This window comes from Aspergillus niger (genome assembly GCF_000002855.4).
Source record: "Aspergillus niger supercontig An09".
NCBI classification, from domain to species: Eukaryota; Fungi; Ascomycota; class Eurotiomycetes; order Eurotiales; family Aspergillaceae; genus Aspergillus; species Aspergillus niger.
The window spans coordinates 1,190,543-1,205,266 of NT_166525.1; the positions used below are offsets into that span (position 1 = coordinate 1,190,543).

The 14,724-nt window shown below is 51.2% G+C and overlaps 5 protein-coding genes across 5 annotated transcripts; 3 read left to right on the plus strand and 2 right to left on the minus strand.

Annotated features, from left to right (window-relative positions):
- Nucleotides 1–145: 145 nt before the first annotated feature.
- An09g05290 (uncharacterized protein) lies at nt 146–4,417 on the minus strand (the record flags this gene model as incomplete). The annotated part of the gene is made up of 2 exons (XM_001393802.3): nt 146–2,679; nt 2,731–4,417. 2 exons carry the CDS (start codon nt 4,415–4,417, stop codon nt 146–148), a joined length of 4,221 nt encoding a protein of 1,406 aa, XP_001393839.1.
- A 667-nt stretch (nt 4,418–5,084) lies between these two features.
- On the plus strand, nt 5,085–6,669 carry An09g05300 (uncharacterized protein; the record flags this gene model as incomplete). The annotated part of the gene is made up of 6 exons (XM_001393803.3): nt 5,085–5,103; nt 5,163–5,225; nt 5,282–5,387; nt 5,438–5,899; nt 5,956–6,441; nt 6,495–6,669. The coding sequence occupies 6 exons, from the start codon at nt 5,085–5,087 to the stop codon at nt 6,667–6,669; spliced, it is 1,311 nt and encodes a 436-aa protein (XP_001393840.1).
- Nucleotides 6,670–7,672: 1,003 nt separating this feature from the next.
- Nucleotides 7,673–8,788, plus strand: An09g05310 (uncharacterized protein; the record flags this gene model as incomplete). Its single annotated transcript, XM_001393804.3, has 4 exons — nt 7,673–7,878; nt 7,932–8,065; nt 8,123–8,427; nt 8,486–8,788. The coding sequence occupies 4 exons, from the start codon at nt 7,673–7,675 to the stop codon at nt 8,786–8,788; spliced, it is 948 nt and encodes a 315-aa protein (XP_001393841.3).
- A 1,234-nt stretch (nt 8,789–10,022) lies between these two features.
- Nucleotides 10,023–12,392, plus strand: An09g05320 (uncharacterized protein; the record flags this gene model as incomplete). Its single annotated transcript, XM_059749825.1, has 2 exons — nt 10,023–10,181; nt 10,218–12,392. The coding sequence occupies 2 exons, from the start codon at nt 10,023–10,025 to the stop codon at nt 12,390–12,392; spliced, it is 2,334 nt and encodes a 777-aa protein (XP_059601441.1).
- Nucleotides 12,393–13,546: 1,154 nt separating this feature from the next.
- On the minus strand, nt 13,547–14,142 carry An09g05330 (uncharacterized protein; the record flags this gene model as incomplete). The annotated part of the gene is made up of 2 exons (XM_001393806.1): nt 13,547–13,735; nt 13,798–14,142. 2 exons carry the CDS (start codon nt 14,140–14,142, stop codon nt 13,547–13,549), a joined length of 534 nt encoding a protein of 177 aa, XP_001393843.1.
- Between the last annotated feature and the right edge of the window lie 582 nt (nt 14,143–14,724).

The window sequence follows — 14,724 nt, forward strand, 5'->3', positions numbered from 1 at the left end:
CATGTCATTCGGGTATCGAGTCACTGGTGGTGCTACATACAATAGAATCCTCCATCGACATCCTCTCTGTATATAACCCAGCCAACTTATTATCCCAACGCCACGGCTGGACAATCACTTCCTTCATCGTCTAACACAGCTACCTCTAATTCTCTCCAGCAACCGCCGCTCCGCGTCCTCGACCGCGTCCCCGGAATCCAGTTCCCCGGTCTCCTCGCATGTTATTACCACGGCCACGGCCTCGTCCAGAGATGCTCTGCGGTGGTGGCACTTGCGAGTAGTTCTTGGGCCGGAAGTTCGGATTATGGTTGAGCACCCCGGCTTCCGGGTTGTTGTCCACGGCGACATATCCGCCTCGCGTGCGCGCCGGTCCTCCACGCCCACCACGGCCGCCCCCATTCATGCCTCCACGGCCTCGACCACCGGCTGGCGATGCTCCGTTGGGTTGGGGCCGGAACGGCAAGGTGGTTTGAGCACCCACGCCATTGGAGGCACCACGCCCACCACGTCCGCGACCGTTACCCATGCCGGAGACTGCGCCACGGTAGGAATTACCCAAGGGCGGTGGGGCCGGGGCTTCTCTCAGCTGTCCTTGCCCACCGGGCCCAAGTGGAGCACCATACCCGGCGACAGTCAAGGGCGTTTGCTGGGACTGCTTTTGTGCGCTGCTCGACGCGCGCGTATTGACGGTCAGCTGCCGGTAGGAGACGTTCAGCACCGACGATGCCAGAACCGTCTGGCCTCGGAACGGAGAGCAACGGTCGCCGAGCGTAGTACCGCTCATGAATGAAACATCAAAGACCACGTCGAGGAGAAGGGCCCGTGGTGTCCGGGTAAGACCGACAACGGTGCCTCGAGTGGCAATGGGGACCTTCCCGGAATCTTGAGCATACACGACCCGGTCTCCCAGCTTGAAGGTCTGGTTTCCAAGTCGTTGCTCAACATCGGACGGCCGCAGCAGGGCGCTGCGGGGCAGGCCACGGACCGCCTTCACTTCCATGGGTGGCATGCTCTGGAGCAGCTGGTCGGCATCTTGTTCGATCAACTTCACAAGGTCAGAATCAAGCTGCTCTGCATCCAGAGGGACGCGCTCGAAGTTCTTCGCCTCAATTGACTTTAGCCAGTCTCGAATTTCCTTCATCTTCAGGAGGGCAGTCTCTTCGGGATAGAAGTCCGTGGGCGTGTACCGATCGTTCTGCGGATTGCGCTGAATGCCCGCGATAAACTCGGGGAATTTAATCATATATTGTTGCAAGAGCTCCACGGCTTTAGGGCTGAATTCCCAACCAGAGTCTCCACGGCGAGAATAGCCGAGAACCTTTTGCTTCCGGGCCTCGAATTTCAGGTTGAGACCCAGATTGACACGCTGCCCTTCAACGTCGACGGAGAACGATGAGGTGATCTTGGCTAGAACCAAAGGATTGAGCCGCAAGCTACGAGCGATGGCGTACGACGGCATGTAAGGGCAGAGCCTCTCAGCATCCCTGGCTCGGTCCCTTCCAAACTCCGGTTCTCGACCCTTCACCGCTGCAATCATTCCATTTACCTTGCCATGGTCATGACCCGTAATCTGAACGGGCCGTCCATAGTTGTATTCTCCTAGCATGAACGCTCGGGAGTTTTCGGGGAACTCCTCCTCAATGGGTAGGGCCTCGCGCTCAATGAAGCGTTGATCGGGGTTGATCACATCGTCAACCACCAGCTGGAGGGCGTAGTCGGTTTCTTGCCCAGGGATATCGGCGAATTCCTTAACCGTAGCACCCTCGTCTGTCTTGATCAAGCCCTTGAGCAGCTGAACATGCACCATCGACTCGACCGGGCCGATAATGGTACCAAGTCTTTTGCTGTAAGACGATTCGATCCGCTCGGCCTTTCTCTTCCACTGATCAATTTGAGCAGGGGTATGGGGGATAGAAACAACATGACCCGTAGGTTCCGGTAGAATATAGTCGAAAAGTTCATCTGATACGCGGATCACGAGCGCTTCTTGCAAGAACGGGTAACCCACATGAACGCGCTGTCCGAGTTTCTGTTTGGCCAACTCGACACTCGACCTGCTCCCAGGATCGAGCAATGTAATGACCATGCTCTCGTTGCGGCTTTCCTGCTGGAAAACAGTGACACCATGGTGGCCTAGTTGACCAACATGGGGCAGCGTCTGCAGACTAGGGAAGCCAGCCAAGGCTGCAGCCCCCATTTGCACGCCATCCATCAAGCCGATGTATGGCTCAAGGCCATCCATAGTCGGCAAATCGAAAATGTTCTCGATGCAGTGGCAGTTCGGAATGTCTGGGAACACACCGGGAAGAGAGGACGGGTAGATGAACTGCACCTCCGGAGAATAAGTGAACTTAAGACTGGCACCAAATCCATTCCGTGCTTTCTCCTCCGGGGTCAGCAAGTGTTCCCTAGTTGCGAGAGCATCCAGCAGGCGACGTTCTTCAATGAAGGGAATCTTGACAACTGCCTCCCATTCCATCTTCTTTCCATTCATGTCCAGCTCAAAATCACGCGGGTAAAAATCGATGATAGGGGAATCCGGAGAAGTCATCAGATCCCGGTATGCCGCAGGAACAGTCTTCTTGCTTCGATCAGGTAACACACCCATCAGCTGCTCATACGGCCGGAAGGGCTTGCCAAGTCGAAAGTTGGTATCTGCATTGAGGCCTTTCTTTACGTCTGTGAAAAGTCAGTCTGGATATTCGGTCTCTGCAGAGGTTCGACACTCACCGGAGATCATCGGTGCGTAGTGGTACTTGAAGAACCACGGCCAGGATGCAATGCCTCTGTAGTAGTAGTACAGAACCCACTGAAGACCTTGTACATAGTTCTCCGTCAACTCTTTCATTTCCTCATGACTGTCAAGCCCCCAGCCGAATTTGCCGACGTAGTAATTATTTTTCCATTCCTGGAACTTCTCTTCATACTTCTTCTCCGCCGCTTGTTGGGCTTCTTCGGCTGACAGCTCCTGGACCTTTGCGTTATCGTATCTTCGGATAATCCGCTGAACCGCAACGGAAGCCTCTTCATCCTCATCATCGCTGTCTTCATTGTCATTTCCAGGGAGCTGCACACGGATAAACCGATCACCATGTTCGTCTGCGACGGTCGTCCACGGTAGCCGGAGGTCATCTGCCAGCTGCTCCACAAACTTGCGGTCACGAGCAGGCAGTGAAGAAGCAAAGTCAAGAGGCTTCGTTTCTGCTGCCTTTTCAGGTCGGTTCAGGACATATTTCTTGACTTGCTTGAATAATTCCTTCTGGGCAGGGGTGATCGTGAGACCCTTGGGCTTCGACTGGGGCTCTGTAACTTCGCCTTTCTTGGCCCGAATCCACTGTGCATCCGAATACTCGTGCTCAAAGAAGCGGAACTCAACATCGCTCAGAGCATCCAAAAGGATGCCCAATCGGTCCATTTTGATAACACCTTGTTCGTTAATGTAGCCGCCCATCTTGGGCAATGATTCCTTATAAATCTTGAACATAAATGCCAAAGCACCCTCGTTGATATGCAGATTGGGCAAGTTGGGCAAAAAGTCGTTTCCAACGAAGAAAGCCATTAGAATGAAATCGTCAATAACCTTTTCCATGTCAAAGGGAAAGCTCAAAACACCCTCCTGTTCCAACTCCTGAAACTCCAGCTCCAGATATTCTCTAACCATACACAGATGCAAAAGATAAAAGTTCTGGTGTTCAAGCTCCTTAGATTTCTTCTGAACTTGACGACCAAAGGTGACTTCTTCACGGAGCAGGGAGAAGTGGGGATCATGACTCAAAAGCCCCAACATGATCAAGTCAGCGTCAAGGCCATACAGACAGTGACGGACGTTAGGGTCGTAAAGAGGCTGTGCTTTCGCATGCCGGATGTACTCCATGATCTTGTGTTCACCTTCACCTGGAACTTCGTGGCCAGAAAGTACGATCTCCACCCCCTGCCAATCTTTGTCTTCAGAGATCTTCTTGTTGATAAAATATTTCAATTGCTCGGTTAACTTAGCCATGAACTCGGTACCGGGTGTAATGCAGTTGCTGTCAAAAGCCTCTTCCTTAGGCATCTCGATGCCCTGAGCAATTGCCTTTTCCTTGGCCGTCTCGGCATCCAAAGCCGTCCGGAAACGTCGGGCACGCTGCTGGTTCATCTTGGCCCGCGGAGCCACACCATCGACTGCCATAAAGAAAAGCTTCTTAGGCTTGATCTTGCCATACAAGTGTTCGATATAGTTAAAAATAGCGATGAACATCTTATCCTCGGTCATGCGAAAAGTCGGCGAATCGCTGTCCTTGTGTGTACAGTTATGAATAATGCCATTCATATCCAGATATAGGTTGTCGAATTCCGGTATACGGTTCTCCGCGATCAACATGGAGATCGCGGGATACCGCTCGCTCAGCCAGCGGAAGAACTTGGGAACACCCATGGCGAAATTTGTAAAAAGGAGAAAATATTCGCAGACGAAAAAGGCGTAAGATGTATAAGAGGAAAGGAGTGTCCTTGCGTCGTGGTCGTCGTAGTAGTCGTCAGGTTTCAATGAAGCACCCAAGCTCGGAGGCAAATCATCCAGCGCACGGCAATGCGGTCGTAGACAAGCAGAAACGACTGGGTATCTTCAGAGAACGTATGACAGTAGAATACAACAAGGGAAGGAAGGCAAACAAAAAGAAAATATGAGAGATGGGGCGACGGAAGCGCCGAGCAGAGGTAAGAGGAGGGTCCAAAGTGAAGATAGTTAAGATGAGACCAAGGAATGATGACTCTTCCAAGTCACTTTTGTGACCTCAGCCATCCGCGGCCGAAGCTCAATCAGGTGGTGCCAAGCCCACCTGCCTAATCAGGCTTAGTGGCCCGGGCGCCCATTAACGCGCCGCCAAAGGGAAAGTCGCGCGTTTTCTCCAGTTGCGAACAGAGAGTGAGAGAGCTTCATCCGCAGCTCAAAGCTCTGTCTTGCTACCCTTCCATTCCCAGGTCCCACTTGGCTATCTCAACCGCCTGCCCTCCTACCCCGGCTTATTCACAACTCTGAGCAATCGGCTCCTTCTGAAAGTTATCTAATCTCTCCCCCCATTTAACCGTATTTCCCCACAACCATGGAGCCTTACGACGATGGTGAGAGGTCACCCTCCGGATTCTGTCGCGCGAGCTTCACTAACCGTTCCTCCCGCCAGGTTTCATTGAGGAGCAAGAAGAGCAGGAGGAAGAGCGCACCGAGGAGAAGATCATCAACGAAGGTGCGCTGTCCAATCTTCAGTGGGGTGTCTCCCGACCCAACTAATGAGTGGAACAGAGTACAAGACATGGAAGAAGAACGCACCTTTCCTTTATGACATGATCCTGAGCACGGCATTAGAATGGCCTACTCTTACAACACAATGGCTACCTGATAAGCAAGAGTATGCGCGCCCATTGTATTCGTTTCCTTATAGATTCTAACGTTCTGTAGTGTTCCCGATAAGCCCTACTCGACTCATCGCCTGCTTATTGGCACTCATACCTCGAGTGATGCGCAAAACTATCTGCAGATCGCTCATGTACAGCTCCCTAATCCGACTGCGCCTAACCCAGATGACTACGATGAAGAGCGTGGGGAGATTGGCGGATACGGCGGCAGCTCGAAGAAGGCGCCTATGGAAATCAAGTTCAACATTGTGCAAAAGATTGATCACAAGGGTGAAGTCAACAAGGCGCGATACCAACCACAGAACCCCAACATCATTGCCACCATGTGCACAGATGGCCGTGTAATGATCTGGGATCGCTCAAAGCACCCAAGCTTGCCTACAGGCACTGTCAACCCTCAGATGGAGCTTTTAGGCCATACTCGCGAGGGTTTCGGTCTCAGCTGGAGTCCACACACCACCGGTCACCTTGCTACAGGTAGCGAGGACAAGACAGTCCGTCTTTGGTAAGATCTGACCAAAGAAGTGAAACACGATTGCTCTGGAGCTAACCGCTGTTCAGGGATCTGACGACGTACACAAAGGGTAACAAGGCACTCAAGCCTGTTCGGACATACACCCATCATTCCTCTATTGTCAACGATGTTCAATACCATCCTCTGCATTCTTCACTCATCGGAACGGTATCTGATGATATTACCCTCCAAATTCTCGATGTGCGTGAGGCCGAAACCACGCGTGCGGCTGCATCAGCGGAGGGCCAGCACCGTGACGCCATCAACGCCGTTGCGTTCAACCCTGCCGCAGAAACGGTCCTGGCCACCGGATCGGCCGATAAGTCGATCGGCCTGTGGGATCTACGTAATCTGAAGACCAAACTGCACGCGCTTGAATGTCACAACGACTCCGTGACTTCGCTCTCTTGGCATCCATTTGAGGAGAGCGTACTGGCCAGTGCCAGCTATGACCGCAAGATCATGTTCTGGGATCTTAGCCGGACTGGGGAGGAACAGACCCCTGAGGATGCCCAGGATGGTCCACCCGAGCTGTACGTAACGCTTCCCGTATTGTACCATGTTACACTGCTGACACTGTTTCTAGTTTGTTCATGCACGGCGGCCACACGAACCGCATTTCGGATTTCAGCTGGAACCTGAATGATCCGTGGGTGCTCTGCTCGGCGGCTGAAGACAACCTGCTGCAGGTGTGGAAGGTGGCAGATGCGATTGTCGGCAAGGATCTGGAGGATGTGCCGACCGAGGAGTTGGAACCATGAGCTGCCAGTTTCAGATGCAAATTTGCATCAGGGGATGGCTGGTCTCACTTCATGTACTTCTTCGATGGGGTTGCTACAATCACAGCGAGGATGTGGGAAAGAAAACAAACACATGACAACGAATTCTGCTGCACAGTCGGTTAACAGGAGTTTAGTGGCTGCAATGTAACATATGAAGCCTAGCTACTTAGTACTGCATCATTTTCCAGACTATGGTTTGTTTCCCTTCTTTGAGTAGATTGCCTCAGGCACCTACCCTCGTGATGTCGACATGATGATTGGCGCCCCACTCGGGAGCGTTTTTCTGCCGTTGCCAATCGGAGCCGCAATGACCGAGCTGGATTGATTTCTTTGCAACTACTAAGTAAGTAGGGAGGGATCGGGTTCAGATAGATGAACATGTGCGATCCTAGCTATCGGATGTGAATTTATGAATTGGCGAATAATTTCGAACTCACCCAATATCCAAAGTAAAGCATTTCTAGCAACAGAACAAGATCACCCTAGGAAATATTACTACTGTGGAGGGGAAATTCTCGACAATTGGGGGAGAGGAAGCTTAATCAGCCCCGCCAGCCAACCTGTGAGTGGCTGCAAGACAAAGGCGGTCAGCACAGCGATCACGCCGCCGTCCGAAAAAGCGGAGGGGTTCGAAAGGGAAATCAAATCATTGAGTCGCCGCCCCTTCGAAGGCCGGAGTCATCTTAGCTTTTTCGGTTTTTACACTAATCCTCCTCCTTCCAGAATCCTTTTTCTTCTTGTGCTTACTGCCATGTCTCTGACACTGTAACTCTTTCTCCTCCTTTCTCACTTCCCCCATCCGTTCTTCAATCCCCAAGGCGTTGCTTAGCCTACTTCTGTCAACGCCGCCAATACCCACATCTCCTCCGTCTTTCAGTTCCCTCTGCTCGCTTGCCTACTTTTCTCCTCCAAAATAATCATGGGCTCTGGAACTTCCCCCCCTCCTCCTGGCCCGAAGCCTAGGTCTGCCATACCTTCTCATATGCTGAATGGCGGCTCTCCTCTGCATGCCTCTACCAGCCCCTCTACCAGCTCGCGCGATGCTCGGGAGAGGGAGAGTCTCAACTCCTCCATCCTTTCGTCGTTTACTCCCCGCATCCCGGTTGAGTTCAACTTGCCCGCCTCTGCCGCTCACCCTTCCGGGGAGTCCCTGGTGGATGATACCCCCCGGGGCTCTACCTCTGCTAAGTATGTTGCGTCTGCGGGATGGTATCAATCAATTCACTAATTGCGCGATTCAGGCCGACATTGAACGACCCTCCCCGCGATCCGAGAGATGAGGCCGGTGCATTGACCCCGCCTGCGACTGTCAGCCGACCTGCGAGCCCTTACACCCTCTTCCCTCCAATTGACTTTGATGGACTGAGCTGGCCTTGTAAGTGATCATTGATGCGATTGGATATCATCGAGATCTAACGGATCCCTTCCTCAGGCCCTGGCACCAGGGAGCGACTGGAGTCGTCGCCCGAAGAGACAGAGGAGCGCATTAAGAAGCTTGCAGGAGCTGTCAGGACGATTTTGGAGTGTGTTGGAGAGGATCCGGAAAGAGAGGGCCTGCGCGAAACCCCAGAGCGATATGCCAAGGCCATGCTCTACTTTACCAAGGGTTATGAGGAGAATGTTCGGGATCTTGTCAATGGTGCGGTCTTCCATGAAGATCATGACGAGCTGGTGATTGTCAAAGATATCGAGGTGTTCTCGCTGTGCGAGCACCACATGGTTCCCTTCACTGGAAAGGTAAGACTGCTCTTTTCGGTACGAGATTCAGTAATGCTAACCAACACTTCTTCGGTAGATGCACATTGGTTATATTCCTGACCGCCGCGTGCTTGGTCTCTCCAAGTTGGCTCGTCTGGCGGAAATGTTCTCTCGTCGTCTCCAGGTGCAAGAGCGCTTGACCAAGCAGGTCGCTCTGGCTATTTCCGAGGTTCTGAAACCACGTGGTGTTGGTGTTGTCATGGAGTCGTCCCATCTGTGCATGGTGATGCGTGGTGTGCAAAAGACTAGCAGCACTACCACGACCAGCTGTATGCTTGGCTGCATGCGGTCGAGCGCAAAGACCCGGGAGGAGTTCCTGACTCTGCTGCACCGCCGATAATTTTCTCATGCCTACTCAACTTCCTTACGACACTTACTACTTCTTACCCCCCTCGATTTAACAGTGGATGGTATTCTTGTTTCACGGAGTTTTGGCGGTCACCTTTCAACAGGTCTTTTGGATTGGCATTCTACTTTACGCCGCGCGAACGGAGTGTTCTCTTGCGTTTGGACTGTCTTGGCTTTTGTATAGATATATACTGTCCCGCGGTTGCGATGCACAGATCATCGTTATCTGCGATCCTCGCTCGATTGTTTCGATCAACAAGCGGGGAACATATTAGGGCAGGCGGGCGGCTCTTGCCGTACACCTCGGCCGCAAAATTTGGCGCTGTGTCGAGGTTGATTCAACATTTGTTTTAATATCTTCTCAACTGGATATAGGGATATGTGGGATGTATGGACGACGTTATGCTGTGGAAATCTTATAGCTAAAAGCTATGTATATTCGAGATAAGATCAATCTCAACAATTGACTATTCAGCTCAGTCTGCTTGATGGTATTTGCTTGTGTATCCAATTCAAGAGATTTTGTAACTTCTCATTAGTGTCTAGAGCCTGTTAATGACAACATTTGTGCTCTTGACAAAGTCTTCACGTCAAAGCAACTCTCTTTAGGAGATACAATACAACCAAGATGCTCATTAATTCTGGATTGTAGGTATGGTAAGTAACCCAGAACTGCAGCTAAAATACATGCTAGCAAATACAGTATACAGAATCCTAGCATGAAATGCATATTAGGTGAATATTGATCAACATGCTCTTGGAACTGTACATACCTTGGATATAATCTGCAAATGTTAACGCTTGAGCTGGCATACTATTTACTCTTCCAGCCAGTCGATTGGAGTGTCCCAACTTTCATTCACTGAATAGAAAAAGAGTGTTATCCATCTCCCATGACAATTCTTCATGACTTAGTACTACAACTGCACAGGGAGCAACCCTACATCTATTCACTGCTTCGCACATCAACTGACATCCAATCTCTCGGCATTTCATCTCAACTACTACTATTTCGGAACAGTCTCTCTGTGTGGTGTTAACAACTAAGTATCCCCGGTCAGTGCTCTGTTCTGAATAGTTGATACACGAGTATCGCATCGTTCGTGTAAGGCCTGCTTTCAACGCTCAGCCCCGTTTCAGAAGCGGATCCAACTGATCACTGCAGTGCTCGGCGTTAGCCGTTTCGTGATTTTCTGATTGGCCTTACACGGCGAGACATTCACAAAATGACGACTCCCACCACTCAAGAAGACATCGTTGCCGCCGAGTGCTTGCTCTTTCTTGCGGGCTCTAGAGAGAGCAATCAGACCCCAAACCAGTACAGCCATGTCCGTCCTAACACGGAACATAGCACACAGAGCACTTTGAGCCTTCCTAGTGCTCATGTGAGTGGCTTTGGTCAGCGCTACACTCCAGTACAGCTCTCTCCTCCACCACAGCTCGCTTATCCAGCACAGTTCTACCCTCAAGCACAGCCCCTTCAAGCACCGCTCCCTCCTCATGCACAACTTCCTCCTCGAACACAGCTCCCTCCTCGAAAACGACAACAGTTCGCTCATCCAACACAATTCCTCCCTCGAGCACAGAACCCCCCACAAATACAGAACCCCCCTCAAGTACAGAATCTCCCTCAAGTACAGGATCTCGCTCAATTGCAAAATCTCGCTCAAGTACAGCTTCCGCATCTAGCGCAGCTTCTCTCTCGAGCACAGGATCCTCCTCAAGCGCAGAATCTTGCTCAAACGCAGAACCCCCCTCAAGCGCAGCATCACCCCCGAGCACGAAATTCCCATCGAGCACACAATTCCCATCGAGCACAGAATCCTCCTCGAGCACAGCATCCTCCACGAGTACAGCTCCCCCCTGGGCGCTCAAACATCGTCTCGACACCCTCTGGGCCCCCGAATATCCCTCAACTTCCACAAGTCTCCAACCAGCCACAGAGATCCTCCGCAGTGCCAAACCAGCAACCCCAACTCTTTGGAGCAAATCTTAGCCCCGAATTAGCACTGCAGGCATTTTTGATCCGTCAGCAGCTGATCGCCGGTATTCCGCCCCAGGACATCATACCTATGCGCCAGCAGAGTAGCAATGCAAAAGAGAAAGTACCGGCTATTGTGCAGATTACGAACGAGGGCATCAAGGTGCCGAATATCCCCCCTGCAAAGTTCAGTGGTAGCTTCCAACCAATTCCTAAGGACCAGTTGGCGTCCATATCTCTTCAGCCAGCCGGGGCTATGGAAGCAAGGCCGCAAATTGCTGCTCAGACCAGGGCCCCAAGCAATACCTTCATTCCAGCAACATCTGCTAACACGTTGACCGCAGAAGGGACTGAAGCGAGAACAGTGCAACAGCAGCCACGAGCTATGGGCCGTCCAAAAGCCAGGGCAGTATCACAGCAGCCACGGGTTGCCGGCCACCCAGATGCCAACACTCTCCCACAACAGCCGCGGATTATTAGCCGTCCAGAAGCCAGGATAATGCCACAGCAGCAACGAGATATCGCCCCTCCAGCCTTGAACATGGCTCCGATGCACGGTGCCGAAACCCAGCCACCCCCTCAACTTCAGATATCTAATATCCCTCATGAAGGGTTCGACCTCCTGCGAAGACTCTCATACCATCCTCAACTCGCCATTTCGCTCACCAGCTACCTCGACGTCAACGATATAGTCAACATAGGTGCTTTATCTAAACCATTTCACCAGTTCCTCAGCGCGCATATCGGGCATGTTATCTCAACCCATGCGGCAACCCGCTACCCCTACGCTGCCATTACATTCCCCTTCCTCTGCTATCCTAAGTTGTGCACCCAGCCCAGGCACTGGTGCGACCCCCAGCCCCAAGACGGCCAGTATAACCTTGATCTCCTCGTTCCATCCATCCCATGGATCCGAATGCTTGCATACCGCGACAACACTGTGCGAGAGATCATGGTCCTCCTCCACCAAGCTGGGTATAACCTCCCGTCGCAAGCGGCCACTCCCATCCTGAAACTGTGGGCTTTGATGGATATCCCCGACAACGAGCGCCGGGAGTGGACGATCCGTAACCGGCACGTCTGGCAAGATGGGGACATCTTTCTCGCTACACTGTTCCTTGTCCAACTGGATATGTATTTGCGCCAGAAGCGCGACCAGCAAAGCAACAGTATCCGACGACTGATCATGGCACAGCCTACTCTTACCTTCCTACACGATTATATCCGAGGAACAGTGTTGCAGTCTCCCACCCATGTGTTGACTGAGTACGTGCGCTGGAAGTACGCACCTGACACTACTCGGGGGGAAGCGGACCTTTTCGGAGTGTCGGTTGAGGACGCGGGCAGTTTGCAGTATGAGTGGTATGGCAAAAGGCGCGGAAGGGGAGTGGGGGAGGAAACAAGGATCAAGTTGCGTCGTCCTGATGAATGCATTCTCCTAGAGCTGAGAAGAAGAGGCCTGAGTCCGCATGATATGTATATCGAATTTTTTGTTTGCAATCGTGGTCATATTTTCTTTCCTTTGAATAAGAAATCAGTGTCTTGGGTTGCGCAGATGAGAGGGCATGTGGCGCAAAAGGGTGGTAACTGGATGGATGCCGTGAGATTGGATTGATTGATCATACATTGTGGTGAAAGTACTGGTTGGAAGGCTGATCTGGCAGGCAGGTCGTGGTATGTAGTTCAGGGTGGGATTGAGATTGTCTTTTTCTTTGACTGTCTTTTCTTTTATGTATTGGTGATCATATGGGAGGTATGGTCACGAAAATGATGTAGTGGGAAAACAAGCCAAAATACTTTAAAGCTAATCTAATTGATAATGCCTAATCGCCTATACTCTCAGGGGTACCTTTCATGTACTTAGTATCTATCTATCTTGGAAGACACCCATATGACATGTGCTGAGTTAAACATACTTCATCATATGCGGGCTCCCCAAGATGATGCTGAAGAAATGCCCATCCTACCAGAACCTCACTCCTTCTTCGAACTCGTAAACGAGTAAACAGACACGCAATGTGCGGGGCCGTAGCGAGTCATGTCATCCTACACCGGAAGGCCTCAAAGGAACAGATCTCCATGCCAGATGGATTCAGTGTGTCACATTGCCTGACATTGCAATAGACTTTATTGACACATATCTATCTTATTTTTTCTAACATTCTACAAACTAGCCTTAAGGGCATGAAGGAATGCCTCTCAGAATGCCCGTCCTCTTCAGGAATTGACACCAGCCACATGGTATGCAAGGGCTGAAGGAGGCCAGGGAGGGGAATGCCAGACCAAATTCTCGAGTCTTCATAATGGACCTTGTACGCTTTAAGGTTCGGGTCGATTGGCGGAGTAACGTTAGTAGTTGTAACAATGGGAAAGGCTTGCTTGACGTCCAGAAACTCCCAAAGGGTTGCCAAGTCTTCATAAAACAGTATTTACAGGCGATCAAGTAGTACTAATAGTACTAATGTAAGGTAGACAATACGTACTGGATTGACACGACAGCAATCATCATTACGGCTAAGGTAACTAAGCGCTGTCTCGTGACTAACTTTCATTCAGGCTTGAAGATTACGAAGAAAGGAAGAAAGGAAGGAAGGAAGATACTCTTGACATGACTTCTCCATATTACAAACATCTAGGATGTTAAATGAAAACCGACAAAACTATGAAGCCAATTAGATGTATTGCCTCCGGTTCACCAGTCCCTCACGCAGATACCTTGCCATTTGAGTATGTAAATGTCAACATACTCAGAACCGACTATGCAGTCCCTCAAGACAGAGCATTGTCATTGTCATCAAACGCCTGCCTGATTTGATCCGAACAAGGAACTGCCCTGGCATAGACGTCCGCAGGGACGTGCTTCTGGGCTTCCTCCCCGAACTGGTCCTGCTCATCCCGGAGTGAATCAATGGTCGCCCTCGCGGGTGACGCCAATCCAGCGTTTTTGAATAGAGGCGCCTGCACAAGAAAGATATTAGCATATCGAATCGGTGAAGTTGGAACCGCCCAGAGCATAATACCTTGTCCTGTGCTACCTTCACTGTGTCCACGAGTTCTGGGCACATTGCCTGGTAGGCCTGGTAATATTGCTCGGCCTCGTCATCATTGAAGGGCTCGTCTTGCTGAGCCAGGTTCTGGCGAGCTTTCTGAGCGGCGCTTTTGGCTGCCTGCACAGAAGTCTTAACCTTGAGGCTAGAGATCGTCCCTCCCTGGTAGTTGTCTAGGGACTGGCGGGCATTTTGAATGGCAGTGGTAAGGGCGTTCATGTCCGAGACAGCTTGATTGATGTCGCTGGCGCCCAGAACGGGGGATACTGCGAGACAGGCGCCAGCAGTGAGGTAGAAGGCAATGTTGCGGAAGAGCATCGTGGGCGAAACGAAAAGTTACGTGAGTGTGATTGGCTGACTCAATAGGTCCTTGCGTATGCAGGATTTGATGTGTTCTGTAAAGCACGATGTGTCGGTCAGCGACCACGGCTTTATACTACGCTTGAGACAAACCGCGTATTTGGGTCAAACAGTATCGGGAAAGGATTCCATAAAAGCCCCTTACATATTTGTCATGCGGATCATGGCTAGGTTGTTAGGTCTGCACACCTGGACATTTTCGAGCGTAGGTTAGGGAAGATCAAGAATGCCGTGGACCGCAAGCAGTTCACTGTCATCATTCCCTTAACCTGTAGCAGCCTTCTTATTGATCCTATCGACCATAATAAATTCCGAGGTATTTTTGCAAGACATCAGGGTCAGAGAGTGACAAGTCTTTTGTTGAGGCTGCTCGATGCTTACGTCGGGGAGCCCTCATGCAGGAGCAGTGAGCTATGTATGTCGATCTCGCTCCCAGGCACCTTAATGCAAGGAGTGCCATTGATATTGGCAGGCAACCAGAGGATTGACCATTATGCACAGCCGGAGTTTGATTGCATTGCGGTGCCGCCATTTCACACG